General features: G+C 45.6%; 1 protein-coding gene across 3 annotated transcripts in view; it reads right to left on the reverse strand.

Moving 5' to 3' along the window:
- The window catches only part of KIF2C (kinesin family member 2C), a 71,184-nt gene that overhangs the window by 15,567 nt on the left and 37,973 nt on the right, over positions 1 to 17,644 (reverse strand). For all 3 annotated transcript variants that reach the window (XM_068239529.1, XM_068239528.1, XM_068239530.1), the window contains 9 exons: positions 16,026 to 16,121; positions 14,446 to 14,500; positions 12,282 to 12,444; positions 12,110 to 12,200; positions 10,355 to 10,418; positions 7,945 to 8,036; positions 6,607 to 6,749; positions 4,436 to 4,640; positions 4,212 to 4,322 (listed from right to left, as the gene is read on the reverse strand). In XM_068239529.1, the coding sequence (XP_068095630.1) occupies positions 4,212 to 4,322; positions 4,436 to 4,640; positions 6,607 to 6,749; positions 7,945 to 8,036; positions 10,355 to 10,418; positions 12,110 to 12,200; positions 12,282 to 12,444; positions 14,446 to 14,500; positions 16,026 to 16,121 (1,020 nt within the window). The remainder of the gene's footprint in view (positions 1 to 4,211; positions 4,323 to 4,435; positions 4,641 to 6,606; positions 6,750 to 7,944; positions 8,037 to 10,354; positions 10,419 to 12,109; positions 12,201 to 12,281; positions 12,445 to 14,445; positions 14,501 to 16,025; positions 16,122 to 17,644) is intronic.

Here is a 17,644-nt window from a genome sequence, read left to right on the forward strand (position 1 = left end):
GCTGATCTTTTGCCTCTAATACTTTTAAGGTCCGTACACATGCCGGACTGCAGGAAACGACGGGTCCGTCGTCACCTCCTGCTGGGCGGGCGTTCCAGCGACAGTCCGGCGTGTGTACAGTCTGCAGACTGATACGGCTGTTTCTGAGCGATCCGCCTGGCGGATCGTTCAGAAACAGCCGTATCAGTATGCCGACTGTACACACGCCGGACTGTCTGCTGAAAACACGCCCAGCAGGACGTGACGACGGACCAGTCGTTTCCTGCAGTCCGGCGTGTGTACGGACCTTTAGTAGGAGTAAAAATAGTCCTTGGTAAGAGTACTTGTACAAGGTACAGACAGGACCAACCAACATCTATCAGGCCCTAGGCAATATGACCGTGGGTACATGCAAGAGTGATGTGCAGGTACTCTGCAGGGGAATGAGGGGATTCTTACTCTACTGCACATTAATGCACAATATGAACCAGGTTTATGGGTGATAGACTACACCTCTGTGTTCAATGTGCACAACATTCTCAGTGTATTCCCTGCAGCTTTGTGGGGAGTGCAAATGTAGAGATAGTACTACTGTGTAACAAAGTAAACCTGAGACAGATGAAATTAAAGTTTTATACATACCTGGGGCTTCCTCCAGCCCCCTTCAGGCTAATCAGTCCCTCGCTGTCCTCTGCCACCTGGATCTTCTGCTATGTGTCCAGGTACTTGAGCCAGTCTGGCGTAAGGCACATGCACACACTGCACTGCTGGGAGCGTACTACATCTGCGCAGCAGTATTGTGGAGGTGCAGAATGTTCCTGGCTGTTGGGAGCGGCACGCAGCCGGACTGCACTGACTGGCTGAATTACTGGGACTCAGCAGAAGATCCAGGTGGATGAGATGAACAGCGACTGGATTAACCTTAAGGGGGCTGGAGGAAGCCCCAGGTATGTATAAAATTTTCGGCCATCTCAAGTCAAACCAAAATTTTGACTAAATTATTTGATAAGCAAAGGGAGTGCATACATTTGCATAAACCAGCATCAACGCAGAATTATTTCCATCTCATTGACCATCTCTATTACTGACACATCAGGCTTTATTCTTACAGCATAGAGGTTAGGGTGTAAAAAATAAAAATCTCTCTATATACACATCTCTACATCTAAGTGCCTCAACCTTCAAGCAAGAAGTAGCACCCTGCCCCCAGGGCTGGTCCAAGCAAGAAGTAGCACTCTCCCCACAAGGGCAGTCCTAGACTTGCCATCGAACTGGAGGTGGTAGTGGGTCGGAAGGTATTGGGTACAGCGACATTGCCGTGTCCTCGCTTCCCCTGATGTCACCAGGAGCGCACGGTGCAGGCACAGACCATACTGGGCCTGTGCAGTATGCTCCTGGTGCCATAAGCGGGAGTCAGGACACAGCAATGCAAGTGCAGTGGTTTTCAGACTTTAAAGTCTGAAATTCCAGAAGTGAACCGGAGGCGGGGCCTAGCATTGGGGAGTGGCTGCGTGGGCACAGGATGTCTGTGGGGGACCATTAGAAGCCCTGGGTAACTTCACCTCATTTTCCCCAACCCCCCTACAGTATCCCTTTAAAGGGAACCTGAACTGAGAATATACATAGACACACACACACACATACATAGACACACACACATACATAGAAACACATACAGTAACTAATGAACATTACATAAGACAAGACAAGACAAATAACATTTATATTGCGCTTTTCTCCTTGCGGACTCAAAGCACCAGAGCAGAGCAGCAGCTACTAGGGCGCGCTCTATTGGCAGTAGCAGTGTAAGGGAGACTTGCCAAAGGTCTCCTACTGAATTAGTGCTGACTTACTGAACAGGCAGAGCCGAGATTCGAACCCTGGACTCCTGTGTCAGAGGCAGAGCCCTTAACCATTACACCATCAGTCAACTGCTGATACCTTGCCATCAGTTCCTCTCATTTTCTTTTGACAGTGCTCCCTTCCAGTTCTGACAACATTTTGTCAGAACTGAAATATATCAGTCGCGTTCAGTTATAGCTGAGACGACAACTGATGTGCCATGTATCCTTATGGCTCAAGTGGGCAATGTTACAGTTTAACAGTGTGCTGACCAGAAAGCGGTTATGGGGTAATTGCCATTTTCAAAATGGAGGATGGAGAATTCCCTTGATCACAGTGGACAAACAGGATGTGGGAGAGGAGAAAGATTGATGAGTAGACTACATGGGAGGCACATAAGACTTGTGTATGTTTATTTTGACTTAATTTTCAGTTCAGGTTTTCTTTAACAGATTCCGGTTAAGAACGAACCTACAGTTACATAGAGTTACATAGTTATTTTGGTTGAAAAAAGACATACGTCCATCGAGTTCAACCAGTATAAAGTACAACACCAGCCTGCTCCCTCACATATCCCCGTTGATCCAGAGGAAGGCGAAAAAACCCTTACAAGGCATAGTCCAATTAGCCCCTAAAGGGAAAAATTCCTTCCCGACTCCAGATGGCAATCAGATAAAATCCCTGGATCAACATCATTAGGCATTACCTAGTAATTGTAGCCATGGATGTCTTTCAACGCAAGGAAAGAATCTAAGCCCCCTTTAAATGCAGGTATAGAGTTTGCCATAACGACTTCCTGTGGCAATGCATTCCACATCTTAATCACTCTAACTGTAAAGAACCCTTTCCTAAATAAATGGCTAAAACGTTTTTCCTCCATGCGCAGATCATGTCCTCTAGTCCTTTGAGAAGGCCTAGGGACAAAAAGCTCATCCGCCAAGGTATTATATTGCCCTCTGATGTATTTATACATGTTAATTAGATCCCCTCTAAGGCGTCTTCTCTAGACTAAATAAACCCAGTTTATCTAACCTTTCTCGATAAGTGAGACCTTCCATCCCACGCATCAATTTTGTTGCTCGTCTCTGCACCTGCTCTAAAACTGCAATATCTTTTTTGTAATGTGGTGCCCAGAACTGAATTCCAGATGTGGCCTTACTAGAGAGTTAAACAGGGGCAATATTATGCTAGCATCTCGAGTTTTTATTTCCCTTTTAATGCATCCCAAAATTTTGTTAGCTTTAGCTGCAGCTGCTTGGCATTGAGTACGATTATTTAACTTGTTGTCAATGAGTACTCCTAAGTCCTTCTCCAAGTTTGATGTCCCCAACTGTATCCCATTTATTTTGTATGGTGCTAGACCATTAGTACGTCCAAAATGCATGACCTTACATTTGTCAACATTGAATTTCATCTGCCATGTATGTGCCCATATAGCCATCCTATCCAGATCCTGTTGCAATATGACACTATCTTCCTGAGAGTTAATGATTCTGCACAATTTTGTATCATCTGCAAAAATAGCAACATTGCTCACTACTGCATCTACTAGGTCATTAATAAAAAAATTGAAGAGCACTGGACCCAGAACAGACCCCTGTGGGACGCCACTGCTAACAGTCTCCCATTTTGAGTACGATCCATTGACCACAACTCTTTGTTTTCTGTCCATTAGCCAGTTCCCTATCCATGAACACAGACTCTTCCCCAGTCCTTGCATCCTCAACTTTTGCACCAGACTTTTGTGGGGAACAGTGTCGAAGGCCTTTGCAAAGTCCAAGTATATCACATCTACAGCATTCCCAATATCCATATTAGCATTCACTACCTCATAAAAGCTGAGCATGTTAGTCCCTATCTCGTTCGTTAAATGGGGACTACCTGTAGTTTAATTTCATTAGGAGTTGGTGCATTTTCTCCCAACTCGGAAAACCCCAAAATTTCAGCAGGTAACTACAGGATGTACTCTGAACACTTGTTCTCTTCCTGCAATATGGACATTTATCACACACACCCACACATTATTACACTTAAGCACATGAATGCCACACATTCATTTGAACCCTTCAGCCCATGGCATGACTTAAAATGGATGCTTTTAAGCAGGCAATACACATCAATGTTCCTTGTGGCTTTAGAGTGATTTAATCTGCAGCACAGCATCCCCAAGCGATTGCAAGGCAGATAAGGAATTCATCCTCGTCACACGTGAGATGTGTATAGAAACACAGGCTGTCACTAATAGATCAGGCATTCTATGCCTCACCCACCATCAGGAACACTCATGTAACTGGCTTGCTGAAAGCTCATTAGGGTCCTGAAAGAGAACGCCAATAAGAACAATTGTAGACGCAGGTTTATCAATGCAAGAAGTATTGTTACACAATTACCATGCATGTTCTGGAGTTTTCCCCAATAAAGGAATCTCGCAGGATTTGTGTAAGTTTGCTCTCACGGAACGGCGTGTGTGCCTTGTTCTGCCCCAAGGCTCGGATACATTCCTGAAATGAGATGTAGCAGTCCAGTTATCAAGCAACCTCTGAAGAATCCATTTAAGGTCCAGATGTTAGACGGATCACATCGAACTGCCTCAGTTTCCCTTCCACCTCATTACCTTCAGTGCAAGTAAGCTGCGGTTGATTTCGGCTCCCTCCATGCGTGTGATGCGGTCAGCGCTGGCAGTATCAGCGCCTCGCTCATTCCCCGCCAGATCTACCAGGGAGAACTTGCCGTAAAGCTTCCCTCGCCGACGCAGGATGATCTGCAGGCAGGCGTGAGAACGGGAGGAGCTGCTGTTTGCGAATGTCTGACCAGAGGTCCTGCATGATGCATAGAACACGTTCAGTACACAGACATTAATAGTGGTCATTAATAGCTGATGAAATATTGTAAAGAAACATTCTTTAATCCCTCCCTCCCATATACCTACAGAACCATTAGCCATAAACCACACAAAGGCTTTTTGGGCTAGTGCACACCAGAGCAATTCTGAAGCGCTTTTTAAAAACTCTTGCAGGGGGAGAACCGCTTGGCTAATGAAAGTGAATGGGATGGTGCACACCAGAGCTGTTAGTTTCCACAAAACGCAAACTCAGGGGCTGCTGCATTTTTTTGATTTCTGAGGAGTTGCTTCCTCAATGTTAAAGAGAACCCGAGGTGGGATTTAATTCTATTAGTGGGGCACAGAGGCTGGTTGTGCACACTAAGACCAGCCTCCGTTGCCCCATGGTGTGCCTCCATGTCCCCCCTGCGCGCCGCTATACCCCCCGCAGTGCTGGCGACACGCAGCGCGTCGCCACCACAATGTTTACCTATGCGCTGTCAGTCAGCGCCGCTCCCCCGCGTCACTTCCCTCCTATCAGGGAAGGGACAGGGGCGGGTAGCGCCGATGCAAAGGAGCGGCGCTGACAGACAGCGCTTAGGTAAACATTGTGCTGGCGACACGCTGCGTGTCGCCAGCACTGCGGGGGTATAGCGGCACGCAGGGGGGACATGGAGGCACACCATGGGGCAACGGAGGCTGGTCTTAGTGTGCACAACCAGCCTCTGTGCCCCAGTAACAGTTAAATCCCACCTCGGGTTCTCTTTAAAGTATAGGAAAGTGGAAAACCGCTAGATCAGAGAGATTTTCCAGGAGTTTGTGTTATAGTAGCTGTTCAGTAACAGCTTTACTGTAACAATATTTTTACTCTGCTACACAAAACCGCAAGGCATGTTAAGAAAACATGCCTAGAATCGGTCTGAAATCTGCCTCTAAAAACCTTCGGCTAGAGGTTTTTGGTGTGCACTGGGCCTTTAAAGGCGCATAAAGCTCTGCTCTCAGACAGTCTCCTGGCTGCTACGGAGGGGACCCCTGGAGACAGAGCGGCAGACATAGGCTTCCAGGGGCTGGAGGAAGCCCCAGAACTTTTTTTTTATTTTAAATCACCGGATGTATCTTAAGTGTGGACACATCACTGTACATTAAATGGATGGAGTAAGGCTGGGTTCACAAATACAAAACTGATGGCAACTGCCAAAGACAGACAGGATACCTTTTAAGGCCTCTTGCACACTGCATGCATTTCAGATTCCGTTTTTTAATCTTTACTGCATGCTGCGTTTTTGATCCGTTTTTCCGTTGAATGTATTCAGGGAGAAGCGGAATTGAAAAATCGGAATCAGAAAACGGATTTGCAGTGTGCAGGGAGCCTAAGAGTTTTCTATGGCTTGATACAAAATGGACTGGACATGTACAGATTTGTTTGAATCAGTCTTCTATGGCCGTGTTCACACATAAAAGGTGTACAGTTCCAATCCGGTCAGAGAACTGATGCAAAACTGACAGGACCGGAAATTTATAGATGTGTGAAACAAGCCTAAGTCAAAGAAAAAGCACATGACAGGAAGAGTGCACAGTGTTACTAATGTCAAACAGTTCTTCAAGCAAACTTGATAATTCTAATTACTGAGTGCTCTTCACTTATAGTCTTGCTTGGTCAATCTATAACCCAGCATCCATTCACCAAAACTGCACCAATGGAAGAATCTATTTGTTTATTACACAATTTCAGACAAGCCTATGAGGCACTGGAGCAACATTTGTTAGCCATGATGGATGGACCAAGAGAAGCAAACCTGGAGTTCTGTGCAACTTTCTGCAGCTTGGAAACTGAATTGCTGCATATTGATTGGCCCATTTCTAAGCTTCATAAAGCTGCAATGAATGTGCTAACTGAATTTTTAGCATCTCATTGGCCATGCTTGTGAAACCCCTAAATGTCAGGAGCTGACTATAGTACCCACCTGCAGGCGCTGCCCAACTCAATCATCTTAAAGACTTCCTCGGCACAGGTGACCTCCCTCTCCATCAGCCCCACCACCTGCACTTCCTGCTTTGCATCTTCCAGGACTCGAAGTTTTGCTTTTTTGTTTAAGAGGTCAAAAACCTGAAATTCACAACAGTGATGATTCATATCAGATATAAGACTTTACACTGTTCAGCAAATCAAGATGTACAATTTCCTGCTTGAAAAACTACATATTAAAACACAAAGTTTACTGTACAAAGGACCCTGAAGTGAGAGGGATATGGAGGCTGCCATATTCAGCTCTTTTTAACCACTATAGGACCGCTCCACAGCAATTGGTGTGGACGGGCCGGAAGCCCCAGGACTGCCTAAAGCTGATCGGCGTAAGGTCCTGTGGACCAGTTTTGCAGGAGATTGCGTGCTCTCGCCGCTCGGAGACTGTTAGATGGCAAAAATGCCGAATTTTATCACTATACAGTGCTGCGATCTACAGCAACGCTGTACTGGGGACAGCTGTGTGACATGGCTGTCCCCCTGACACCCACAGGAGTGATTGGCTCCATGGGGGGGGGGGCACGAGGGAGGGGACAGTAAAATAAAAAATAGTTATTTTATTACAAAAATAAGATAAATTTGTGTAAAAAAAAAAACAAAAAAAAAAAAAAAAACACCGCACCACCAATCAGAGCCCACCAAGAGAGCTCTGTTGGTGGGCAGAAGAGGGGGGTGGGAGGCAGGGGAGAAATCACTTGTGTGCCAAGTCGTGCGGCCCTGCAGTGAGTCCTTTAAGTTGCAGTGGCCCAATTTGTGTAAGAAAGTGTGTGTGTGTGTGTGTGTGTGTGTGAGTGTGAGTGTGTGTGTGTGTGTGTTAAGCCCGTGGTCCTCAAGTGGTTAAACACCAATTGACTGGTTGTCCTGCTGATCCTCTGACTCTAATCTAATACTAGTTTAACTCTTGCTGTACAGGAAAAGAGAAAGGGCCAATTTCTTAGTAAGGCTAGTACTAGATTACCTATGCTTATCTCCTGCCAGATCACTTCAGGTAGGCTTTAATATAAAACTTTACACCAAAAGACAGAGGCTGCCATTCTTGCCACTAAATCACCTGATCAACTTATGCAGATTGGCATTGTAGTCACATGGGCAGCATTGTAACCAGGAGGCCAGTATTGCAGTCACATGGTCAGTGTTATGACCAGTCACATAGCCTCTTTAGATGGTTGTCAGTAGCTGCTGCGTCTCCATTTCTCTCATGACCACTAGAAGTACAGATCAAAAAAAAAAAAAAAAAAGTCCACCATGGACACAAACAGTAAAGCGTTTGAGAACATACCTTTCCATTGTAGATTTCAAAGAAGGTCACAAACACCTCCAAACCCAAGTCCTTGTAGCGGGGTTGGGAGAGGAGCAGGAAGACATCTCGTGCTGCAAAGAGAACATCCTCAGCATCCTTCCAGTAATAGGCATAATACAGTCAGACAGCAGCAAGCTTCCAGACAGACATGAACATGCAGACTCTGCAGTGTATAGCAAGAGGTGAGTTGTGAAGCCTTACAGAGAACCTGAAGTAGTGAGAGAAATATGGAGGCTGACATTTTATCTAATGCACATTGCCTGGCTGTCCAGGGTCTACGGCTAAAAGTATTAGAGGCAGATTAGCTGAACAAGCATGCAGATCAGATTTGACAAAACTAGCAGCATGCACGTTTCAGGCGTGCGATTCAGACACTGACCAGAAAAGATCAGTAGGACTGCCAAGTAGCTGGTATTGTTTAAATAAATATGGCAGCCTCCATATGCCTCGCTTCAGGTTCCCTTTAACAAGCCACTTTATAGTTTTCTGCAGATTTTTTCCACTTCTCTTTAAAACAGCATTTTCCAAAATCACCCTCTACCCCCCCCCCCCCCCCCCCCCACGCTTCTGTAACTGACTTAGTCATTCCCAGGTCTGCAGAGAGCCAGATATCAAGAAGGCTTGTGGCACAAAATGTGCTGCTCACACATCAGATGCTGCTACAGGTAACTTTTTCATATTCACAATTGCACATGAACAGTGCTTGGATCTTCCTCAGGAGGTGTGGTATTCTTACTATACAGGGTGTTTGCAGGCACATTTGTATATTAACCACACCCCACACAAAAGAGCATAGAGTGGAGTGCTAAAAAAAAAAAAAAAAAAAAAAAAAGCTAAACCGTGGTCACAGCTGCAAGTCTGAATTTAATAGAAATGTGTAACACCTATGCAATAGTGGCTTTGACCATTTGGATCGTAGAGACCAAGAGGTTACTTCATGAGAGTGACTGCTTGAACTACAGAGGTGTATAGCATTAAAATTAAAACCAATGCCATCTGATTCGGGGGGCTGGATGGATCAGGTAGCTGCCATCCCTGCCGCTGCTGTGGCCCGCATCCTCTTAGTTTCCATTTCGTGATCCCTGGGGTCACGACACTGGAAGAGCTGATCTGTGTGCAGGCAGTGGCCAGGTAGAGACAGAGCTGCCCAATTGCGGGGTGGGGGGGGGGGCTGCAAGAACGTTTGAGCAGAGAATACTTCTCCCTGGCCCTCGAGATTGGCAACAATTGTAATTCCTGCGAGATTTGGTACAGCAGGGAAAGTGTGTACGGCAGTACACCTACCGTAATTGGCTGACTGGCGCCTGCTGACAAAGGTAGGAAATTGCTTTAGCTGGGAGTGAACAAATTGTGTTTTGCAGTCAGCATAGAGGCAGTGGGGGTGAATTCCCTGGTGGCCTGGTGGTGAGGTCCAGGGCCCACCCACACTGCCCTCTGGGTATCGCATGGTGGTTTATGGGCCCCAGCCAGTGAGAGGCTGGGGCCCCCAGCTGTCGTGTCAACCAGTGTTTGTACAATTGCATGTTGCCAATTTCAGGGGTGATAGTGCGGCGGGAAGGTGTGGGGGCGAGGCAAGCCCTGCAGCAGGGAACATGCCTCTGTGTCCCATCTGCACGGGGTACACTTTCAAGCACACCTGAAGTAAGAGGGATATGGAGGGCGACTCATTTTGCTTGGCATCCTGCCTCTAATACATTTAGCCATAGACCCTGAACAGGCATGCAGCAGATCAGAGGTTTCTGACTGAATTAGCCGCATTCTTGTTTCAGGTGTGCGATTCAGACACTACTGCATGAAATAGCAGGATGCCAGACAACTGGGGTTCTGTAGGGAGGGGGTCTGAGGATAAAAACTGCCACTTACCTGGGGCTTCTATCAGCCCCCTGTAGCAGTAATGTCCCACGCCATCATCTGATCCACCGCTCCCTGCTGCCGGCCTAGCGCGGCACGCCGTCCAACTGCGGCCGTGCTGCCTGCTCGCTCCCACCCGCGTCATGGGAAGCTTACTGCGCAGTACAAGAAAACTTCGTACTGCGCAGTAAGCTTCCGAGGAGGCGAACGGCAGCGCGCATTATTCGGCTAGGTCAGATGAATTGCCCGGTGCCGGGGAACGGCGTATCAGAGGAGGACGGCGTAGGACATTACTGCTACATGGGGCAGATAGAAGCCCCAGGTAAGTGGTGGTTTTTATCCTCGGGTTCCCCCCACAGAACCCCTTTAAAAAGCAATGAATATGGCAGGCATCATACTCCTCTCACTTCAGCTGTACTTTTATGGTAATGTTAAGTACCCAGAATAGACCAGATTAGGAATCAGAGTTTCTCCTTAGGACGTTGACAACGGTAAAGATCCAGTTATGGAATACAGTCCAGGCAGCAGCAGAACTCACATGCAGAAGCGTAGATTCCTTTTGTTACATTCTGATTTTTGCCCATGAAGTCACCACCCATCGTCTACAAAGAAAGAAGGAATAATTGTTGTAACCTGCTGTAAAATCAGGATGCTGGAAAATACATTGCGTGAAGAGCAAGAGATTTAACCTATAGGATTGTCACTGCTTCAAGCGATTTGTTGACTCTTGAAGGTAAATCTTTGTTTTGCACAGTGCTCATGCACATATGCCAGATAAAGGCAGGATCATTTAGGCCTTATTTCACAAAAACACACCCTCTAGCTCTGGGTGCGAGCAGTTAAAGTGTACCTGAAGGGAGAAAAAAAAAAAAAAAAGTTTTCTCCAAATGGGTTCTTGCCACAGTAGAGGGATAATGCAGAGGCATCCTCCTCACCTCCACCGATCCAGCGCTGGGACCCCTGGAACTGGCCGCAGCCCTGTCCATGAAAGGTTGTGGCCACCTCTAGCCTGGCCAGTAGTACCAAGCTGCTTTTTCTGCTGGGACCAGGCAGGGTTACTACTGAGTAGGACTCTGAATGAGTGCAGCTGCACTATGTAAGACTGGAGCACAGCTGCAAACTTCCAGAGGGTCCAACATTGGATCAGTGGTCTGCAGCAGGATGTAGGAAACCTCCGGAGGATCCAGAGGCTTCTGTCTACCGAGGTAGAATCTTTTTTCCCCCTCTGGACAGGATTGCTTCAAGAGGATTCCTTCTATGCTGCTTAAAGCATATTTCCCACATAAGAGTTTTTGTTCTGTTTATAAAAAAAAAAAAAAAAAAAAAAAAAAAAAAAGACAAAAACCATTGCCAACACAGTTCCTCTTTAAAAGAAACCCAGTTCAACACAGATAGACTTGTAGTACTTGGCCTTCCAGGGGCCATATTGGGGGAGATAACGCATTACCAACAGTATTTTCTTCTTAATCTGTTCTAAACAGCAGGGAAAACAGTTCTGCACGATAATAAGAACCTTCTTAGGGGCGCGTTTCCACTTGAGCGGAAACCGCCGCGAATCCGCAGAGTTTCCCCGCAGGCGAATAGTGCGGGGAAACTACCATAGGGTGCAATGGTAATGCCAGCCGAATCGCTACAGATTCGGCTGGCTTTTCCATCTGAAACGGCACAGGAGGCTGCGGATCCCATAGCCGTGCATGGCACGGCTGATGGGATTAGTCTGCTTTTCCCGCAGACCCAGAAGAGCCGTCTCGCAGACGAGCGCCGCTCAAGTGAAATCGCGCCCTAAATCCTAGGTAATCGTAGCAATTTAGCGTGGATTTCTAGAGCTGCACTAGAGTTAAGAAAAGTGCAAATCCATCCCTAAACTGGCGCAGATTAAGTAGTGCTTAATAGCAGTTCTACAGATGTAGAATTGCAGGCTAGAAAGGATTTGTGCTCCTCTTCACTGCTGAATTTCTCCTCAGAGTCTGCTGCTATCAATACAGCAGGTGTGTTGGTTACTTCAGCAACAGCAATTCCTCTCACACACTGCACTGTATGAGACACTCCTATTTTACAACAGTTTTAGAAGGAATCTGCACCATTTAGTGATTTCTAGGCTGTCTGAGACATTTCTGTATGGATTTCTAAAATTAATATCTTATCTCAGACACTCTTGATAAATGTCCCCCAGTGTTACCATTTATTACTTTTCCACAGAACACTTGACACAAGTTCTAAATGCAGCTGGGAACGTGAACTATATACCCCTTCTACAAGATCTATACTTCTAAAAGAAGAAGAAGTTTCTTACATGGGTTTTCCCACTTCCAGTTTGACCGTAAGCAAAACAAGTGGCTTTTCCTCCTTCAAATATGGATTGGACCAGAGGCCGGGCTGTGAACCTGATAACCAGAATGAAATGTGACACATTCTTTCATTGCGCAAAAAAAAAAAAAAAAAAAAGTCGACAGCATCCCACATACCTGTACACTATGTCGTTTGTGGCAGTCTCATCAAATGTGTAGTCAAAGCGGAAGGCCTGGTTCTCTAGATACCGTGTCAGGTCCACTTTTAGTTTGGGCTCATGTACCAGAACTACGCTCTTATTCAGGACAGAAATGATATCAATCTCCTTCTTTGCCGTCTCTGCAGAGAAAGTCCAGACATAAAACCCAGGGCTTGAATTAAGTAAAGGTGCATACACACATCAGACTATAGTCTTTGGAAAATGAAAGATCACAGACCAATCTTACCACCCTTCATGTAGTATGAGAGCCATACCTACACAGCCTATTCTATTGAGCTGAACTCCCCATCAGACAGAAATCTTTGCAAGATACTGCACACAAACATGCTGTACAGACGCCAAAGACCCGTTCCTGCCAATTGCAATCAGTCTATGAGATCTGCAGATCATCATACACACCTTGTTTACCTGACATTCATCTGCAGATCAGATCCACCAGGATGGATTTTCAGATCTGCAGATGAATGTCAGTTAAACAAGGTGTGTATGATGATCTGCAGATCTCAGACTATGAATGCAATTTGCAGGAACGGATCTTTGGTAGGAACAGATCTTTTGCAGATACTGATCTTTTGTGTCTGTATAGCATCTGTGTGCAGCATCTTGCAAAGATTTCTGATGGGGAGTTCAGCTCCATAGAATAGACTGTGTAGAAATGCTCTCATACTACATTAAGGGTGGTAAGATTGGTCTGAGCCTTCATTTTCCAAAGACTATAGTCTGATGTGTGTATGAGCCTTATGCTGCATACACACTTGAGATAAAAGTCTCTGGAAAAGGCAAGATCACAGACCAATTATACCCCATTCCATGTAGTATGAGAGCCATACTCTACACAGTCTATTCTATGGAGCTGCACTCCCCATCAGATAAAATCTTTGCAAGATGCTGCACACAAAGTTGCCCGTACATATTCAAAAGATCATTATCTGCAAAAGATCTCTTCCTGCAATAGATCCATTCCTTCAAAATGCATTCATAGTCTATGAGATCTGCAGATCATCATACACACCTTGTTTAGCAGGCAATCATCTGCAGATCATATCCACCAGGATGGATTTTCAGATCTGCAGATGATTGCCAGATATGCAGATGAAGTCTGTTAAACAAGGTGTGTATGAGGATCTGCAGATCTCATAGACTATGAATGTATTTTGCAAGAATGGATCTATTGCAGGAAGAGATCTTTTGCAGATAATGATCTTTTGAATGTGTAAGGGCATCTTTGTGTGCAGCATCTTGCAAAGATTTTATCTGATGGGGAGTGCAGCTCCATAGAATAGACTGTGCAGAGTATGGCTCTCATACTACATGGAAGGGGGTAAAATTGGTCTGTGATCTTGCATTTTCCAGAGACTTTTATCTCAAGTGTGTATGCAGCATTAAGTGTCTCCTGAACAAGATAATATTATTATCTAACAAACATGGCCTGGATTTTCTTCAAAATAGTTGCCGAGAGTTTCCAGAAATTGTTTGTGTTCCCATGACAGTCACATGGGTCTACTGCAAAGCCCTGTACAGACAAACTAAGTTTTCCAGGGTCTCAAGCAACAACGTATGGCTGGGCAGAGGCAGTTTAGCACACTTTCAGTCCAATAGAGTGCATGTATCGTCCTATGGCAAGTAGGGATGGTCAATTTGATGCAAATAATTTTGAGTATATGCAACATTATGCAGCTTGAAAATGTTCCAAAGTCGCATGAACTCAAAATTTGCAGCTCATTGACCATCCCTAATGGAAAGGATAGTGGAGGAGCGGCACCAAGGGACCCAGGAGTACAGCAGCTGGGCCAAAAATACCTGGCCTTATTGCTTGCTGCCTGTCTTAGGTCAGCTGTATTTTTATATTTTTTTGTACAAAAAACACCCCTTCTGTCTTCTGCTTTCCAAGAATGGCTTTTTCTTGCTGGCTACTAAGAAGAGACACATGGACAAGCCCTGCTTGCCACCATGCTGATCAGTAGGGATGGTCAATGGGATGCAGATCAGTCTGCATTTAGACTTGGCTAAATCTGGCATCTACTCAATCATGAAAGCTAGTCTGAGATTTTTTTTTTTTCAAATCTATTGCATTTTAACACTGAATTGTTGGCAAAAGCTATGTAGAGGATCTTGCTTACCTTGTTTGTTTAGCGGCCTTTTCCTGACACACACACAGATGCGGTGCTCCTCGGCCTTAAAAAAAAGAAATAAAAATACAACAACATTTTCTCATGTATGAAAGTCCTAAAGGAGCACAGTAACTCTGGATTTCAATGAAAAAAAAAAAAAAAAAAAAAAAAAAAAAAAAACACACACCTTAAAAAGGAGAGGATAATAAACTAATGAGGAAAAACCAATGGCATCTATCCTCTTACTCCTCAAGACTTTAAAGTGTAACTATTTATAATTACCAGGGGCTTGCCTCCAGCCCCATGAGGTGCATGGGGTCCCTCCAATCCACTCCATTCTCTTGTAAATTTCCCTCCCCAGTAATTGTGTGTGGCCAAGAATGCACAGTAGTAGTCTAGGTAGAAATTAAAGTCCGGTTGTAAACTGTTCCTCTGACCCGGCAGATCAACTCCATTAAGATGGAAAAATTAGAAAGCAATTTTCTAGCATGTACACTTTTGAGATAGCCCTTTGTAATATATTGCAATGCAAAGGTCTTTCCTTCCATGCTCAATGTGTGTGCTTTCCCTGGATTTGGATTTACTAGATTTCTCTCAATATACTCATTGTCCAGTCTTATTTTCACACATGTAGATATCACATCTACATGTGTGAAAATAAGACTGGACAATGAGTATATTGAGATAAACGAGTAGTAAAACATCAGTCTTTTCCAGAGAAATAAAAACTAGTTTTCCATATTGCCAGAATTAAACCATGTGTCAGGAAGTCTGGAGGAGAAGTCCTCAGTAGCTTTCCCCCCCTCAGCTGTGTTTACAAGGCCCATATGGTTTATCTAACCTCCTGTACACACTGTCCTTCCTTCCCAGGTTTATGAGTGTACACACTCTGAAGGTGTCTACCTTGGTTTAACCACCCTGGCGTTCTGATTAAAATCGCCAGGGTGGCTGCGGGAGGGTTTTTTTTAAATAAAAAAAAAAAACTATTTCATGCAGCCAACTGAAAGTTGGCTGCATGAAAGCCCACTAGAGGGTGCTCCGGAGGCGATCTTCCGATTGCCTCCGGCGCCCAGAATAAACAAGGAAGGCCGCAATGAGCGGCCTTCCTTGTTTTGCTTATATCGTCGCCATAGCGACGAGCGGAGTGACGTCATCGACGTCAGCCGACGTCCTGACGTCAGCCGCCTCCGATCCAGCCCTTAGCGCTGGCCGGAACTTTTTGTTCCGGCTACGCTGGGCTCAGGCGGCTGGGGGGACCCTCTTTCGCCGCTGCTCGCGGCGGATCGCCGCATAGCGGCGGCGATCAGGCAGCACACGCGGCTGGCAAAGTGCCGGCTGCGTGTGCTGCTTTTTATTTGACAAAAATCGGCCCAGCAGGGCCTGAGCGGCAGCCTCTGGCGGTGTTGGACGAGCTGAGCTCGTCCAGACCGCTCAGCAGGTTAAAGGAGACCTCCACCTGCTAAATACTCATTTTAATCATGACAATATGTAGTATTAATATTTCCGGTTGTGTAGCAAGGCCCATATACAGCATCACCCAACATGCAGGTGAGGTATTTGGAGTAGATTCCTGAAAACTGTAGTCTTACCAGATCAGTCATGCTGATCCGTTGGCAGTCCAGTGTAGCTCTGTATTCTTTAATCATTTTTCCATACTCCCAGTTGGGTACACTAGTGTCATAGTCCTGTTAAAAAACAGAAAATCAATTAAGGGAAGGTTCAGGTACACACACAAAAAAAAAAAAAAAAAAAAAAAAAAAAAAAAAATTGAAATCCACTTACCTGGGGCTTCCTCCAGCCCGTGGCAGGCATGAAGTGCCCTCGGCGCCGCTCCGCAGGCTCCCGGTGGCCGACTAGACTTGGCCGGCGCGCCAGGTCGGGCTTCTTCTGTGCTCCATTATGCGTGTCATGCCGGCGCGCTGTCATCGGACGTCCTCCGGGCTGTACTGCGCAGGCTCAGTAGTTCTGAGCCTACGCAGTACAGCCCTGAAGACGTCCGATGACGTCAGCTCACCGGCGTGACATGCATAATGGAGCGCAGAAGAAGCCCGACCTGGCCGGGTCGGCCTCCGGGAGCCTGCGGAGCGGTGCCGAGGGCACTTCCTGCCTGCCACGGGCTGGAGGAAGCCCCAGGTAAGTGGATTTCAATTTTTTTTTTTTTTTTTTTTTTTTTTTTAGTGTCCCTGAACCTTCCCTTTAAGCCCAACAGAAAAAAAAAAAAAGTGGTTATACTTTGAAAGCACATTGGTAGGAGTAATTAAAAATTACTGTATATGCATCTCTCTTGGTATTGCATTTCAGGTACACAATCCTACCCCTCTAGATATCCCTCCAGGAAGCGTGTTATTGAAAATCCACTTTCTGTGAACTATAAGCTCACAGCAGGCTGCACCAGCCTAGTGACTAATAAGCTCTTATCCATAAAATAATATCAGTGAGGTGGATGGTAAACTGCAGTTAAGGAGACAAATGTACAGTTGTGCTCATAAGTTTACATACCCTGAAAAAATGGTTAAGAAATCATCATGACCCTGATCAAGTTTACATATCCTGGTGATTTGACCTGATAGCATGTACACAGCTCGACACAAACAGGTTTTAATGCTATTAAGGGTAACCCATCTTCAGATGTGATCTGTTTTCTTTTAATTAGTGGGTGTGTATAAAAGGTCAATGGAGTTTCTGGACTCCTGTCAGTCTCTGTAATGGGGAAAGCAGAAGAAATGTCAATTGATATGTGGGAAAAGGTAAACTAATGGCGGGAATACACGGGTCGATCCAGCGGCCGATTAGCCGCCGATCGACCCCAGCCGCGTCCCCGCCAGAGCTTCCTAATCAGCACTCGATTCCCTGCCAATGTCCACCAGCGGGGATCGAGCGGGCGGCTTGATCGGGCCAGCTGAATATCATCAGCTGGTTGATACACAGTACAAGAAACCGTGGTGGATCACTGATCTTTTGGGTACATGAGCTACAGAGGAACATGAAATTGTAAGAATTAATATTATGAATGCAGGTAAAAAAAAAAAAAAAAAAAAAAAAAAGGAAAATTTCCTTTCATCAGCCAGGAAGCCAAGCATGGGACACTTTTGGATATTCCAACTGGACAATGATCCAGAACACAAGTCCAATTCGATCTGTCATTGGCTACAGCAAAATAAAGTGAAGGTTCTAGATTGGCCATCTCAGCCTCCAGACCTCAATATTA

The sequence above is a fragment of the Hyperolius riggenbachi genome, chromosome 6 (assembly GCF_040937935.1).
Source record: "Hyperolius riggenbachi isolate aHypRig1 chromosome 6, aHypRig1.pri, whole genome shotgun sequence".
Taxonomy (NCBI): Eukaryota; Metazoa; Chordata; class Amphibia; order Anura; family Hyperoliidae; genus Hyperolius; species Hyperolius riggenbachi.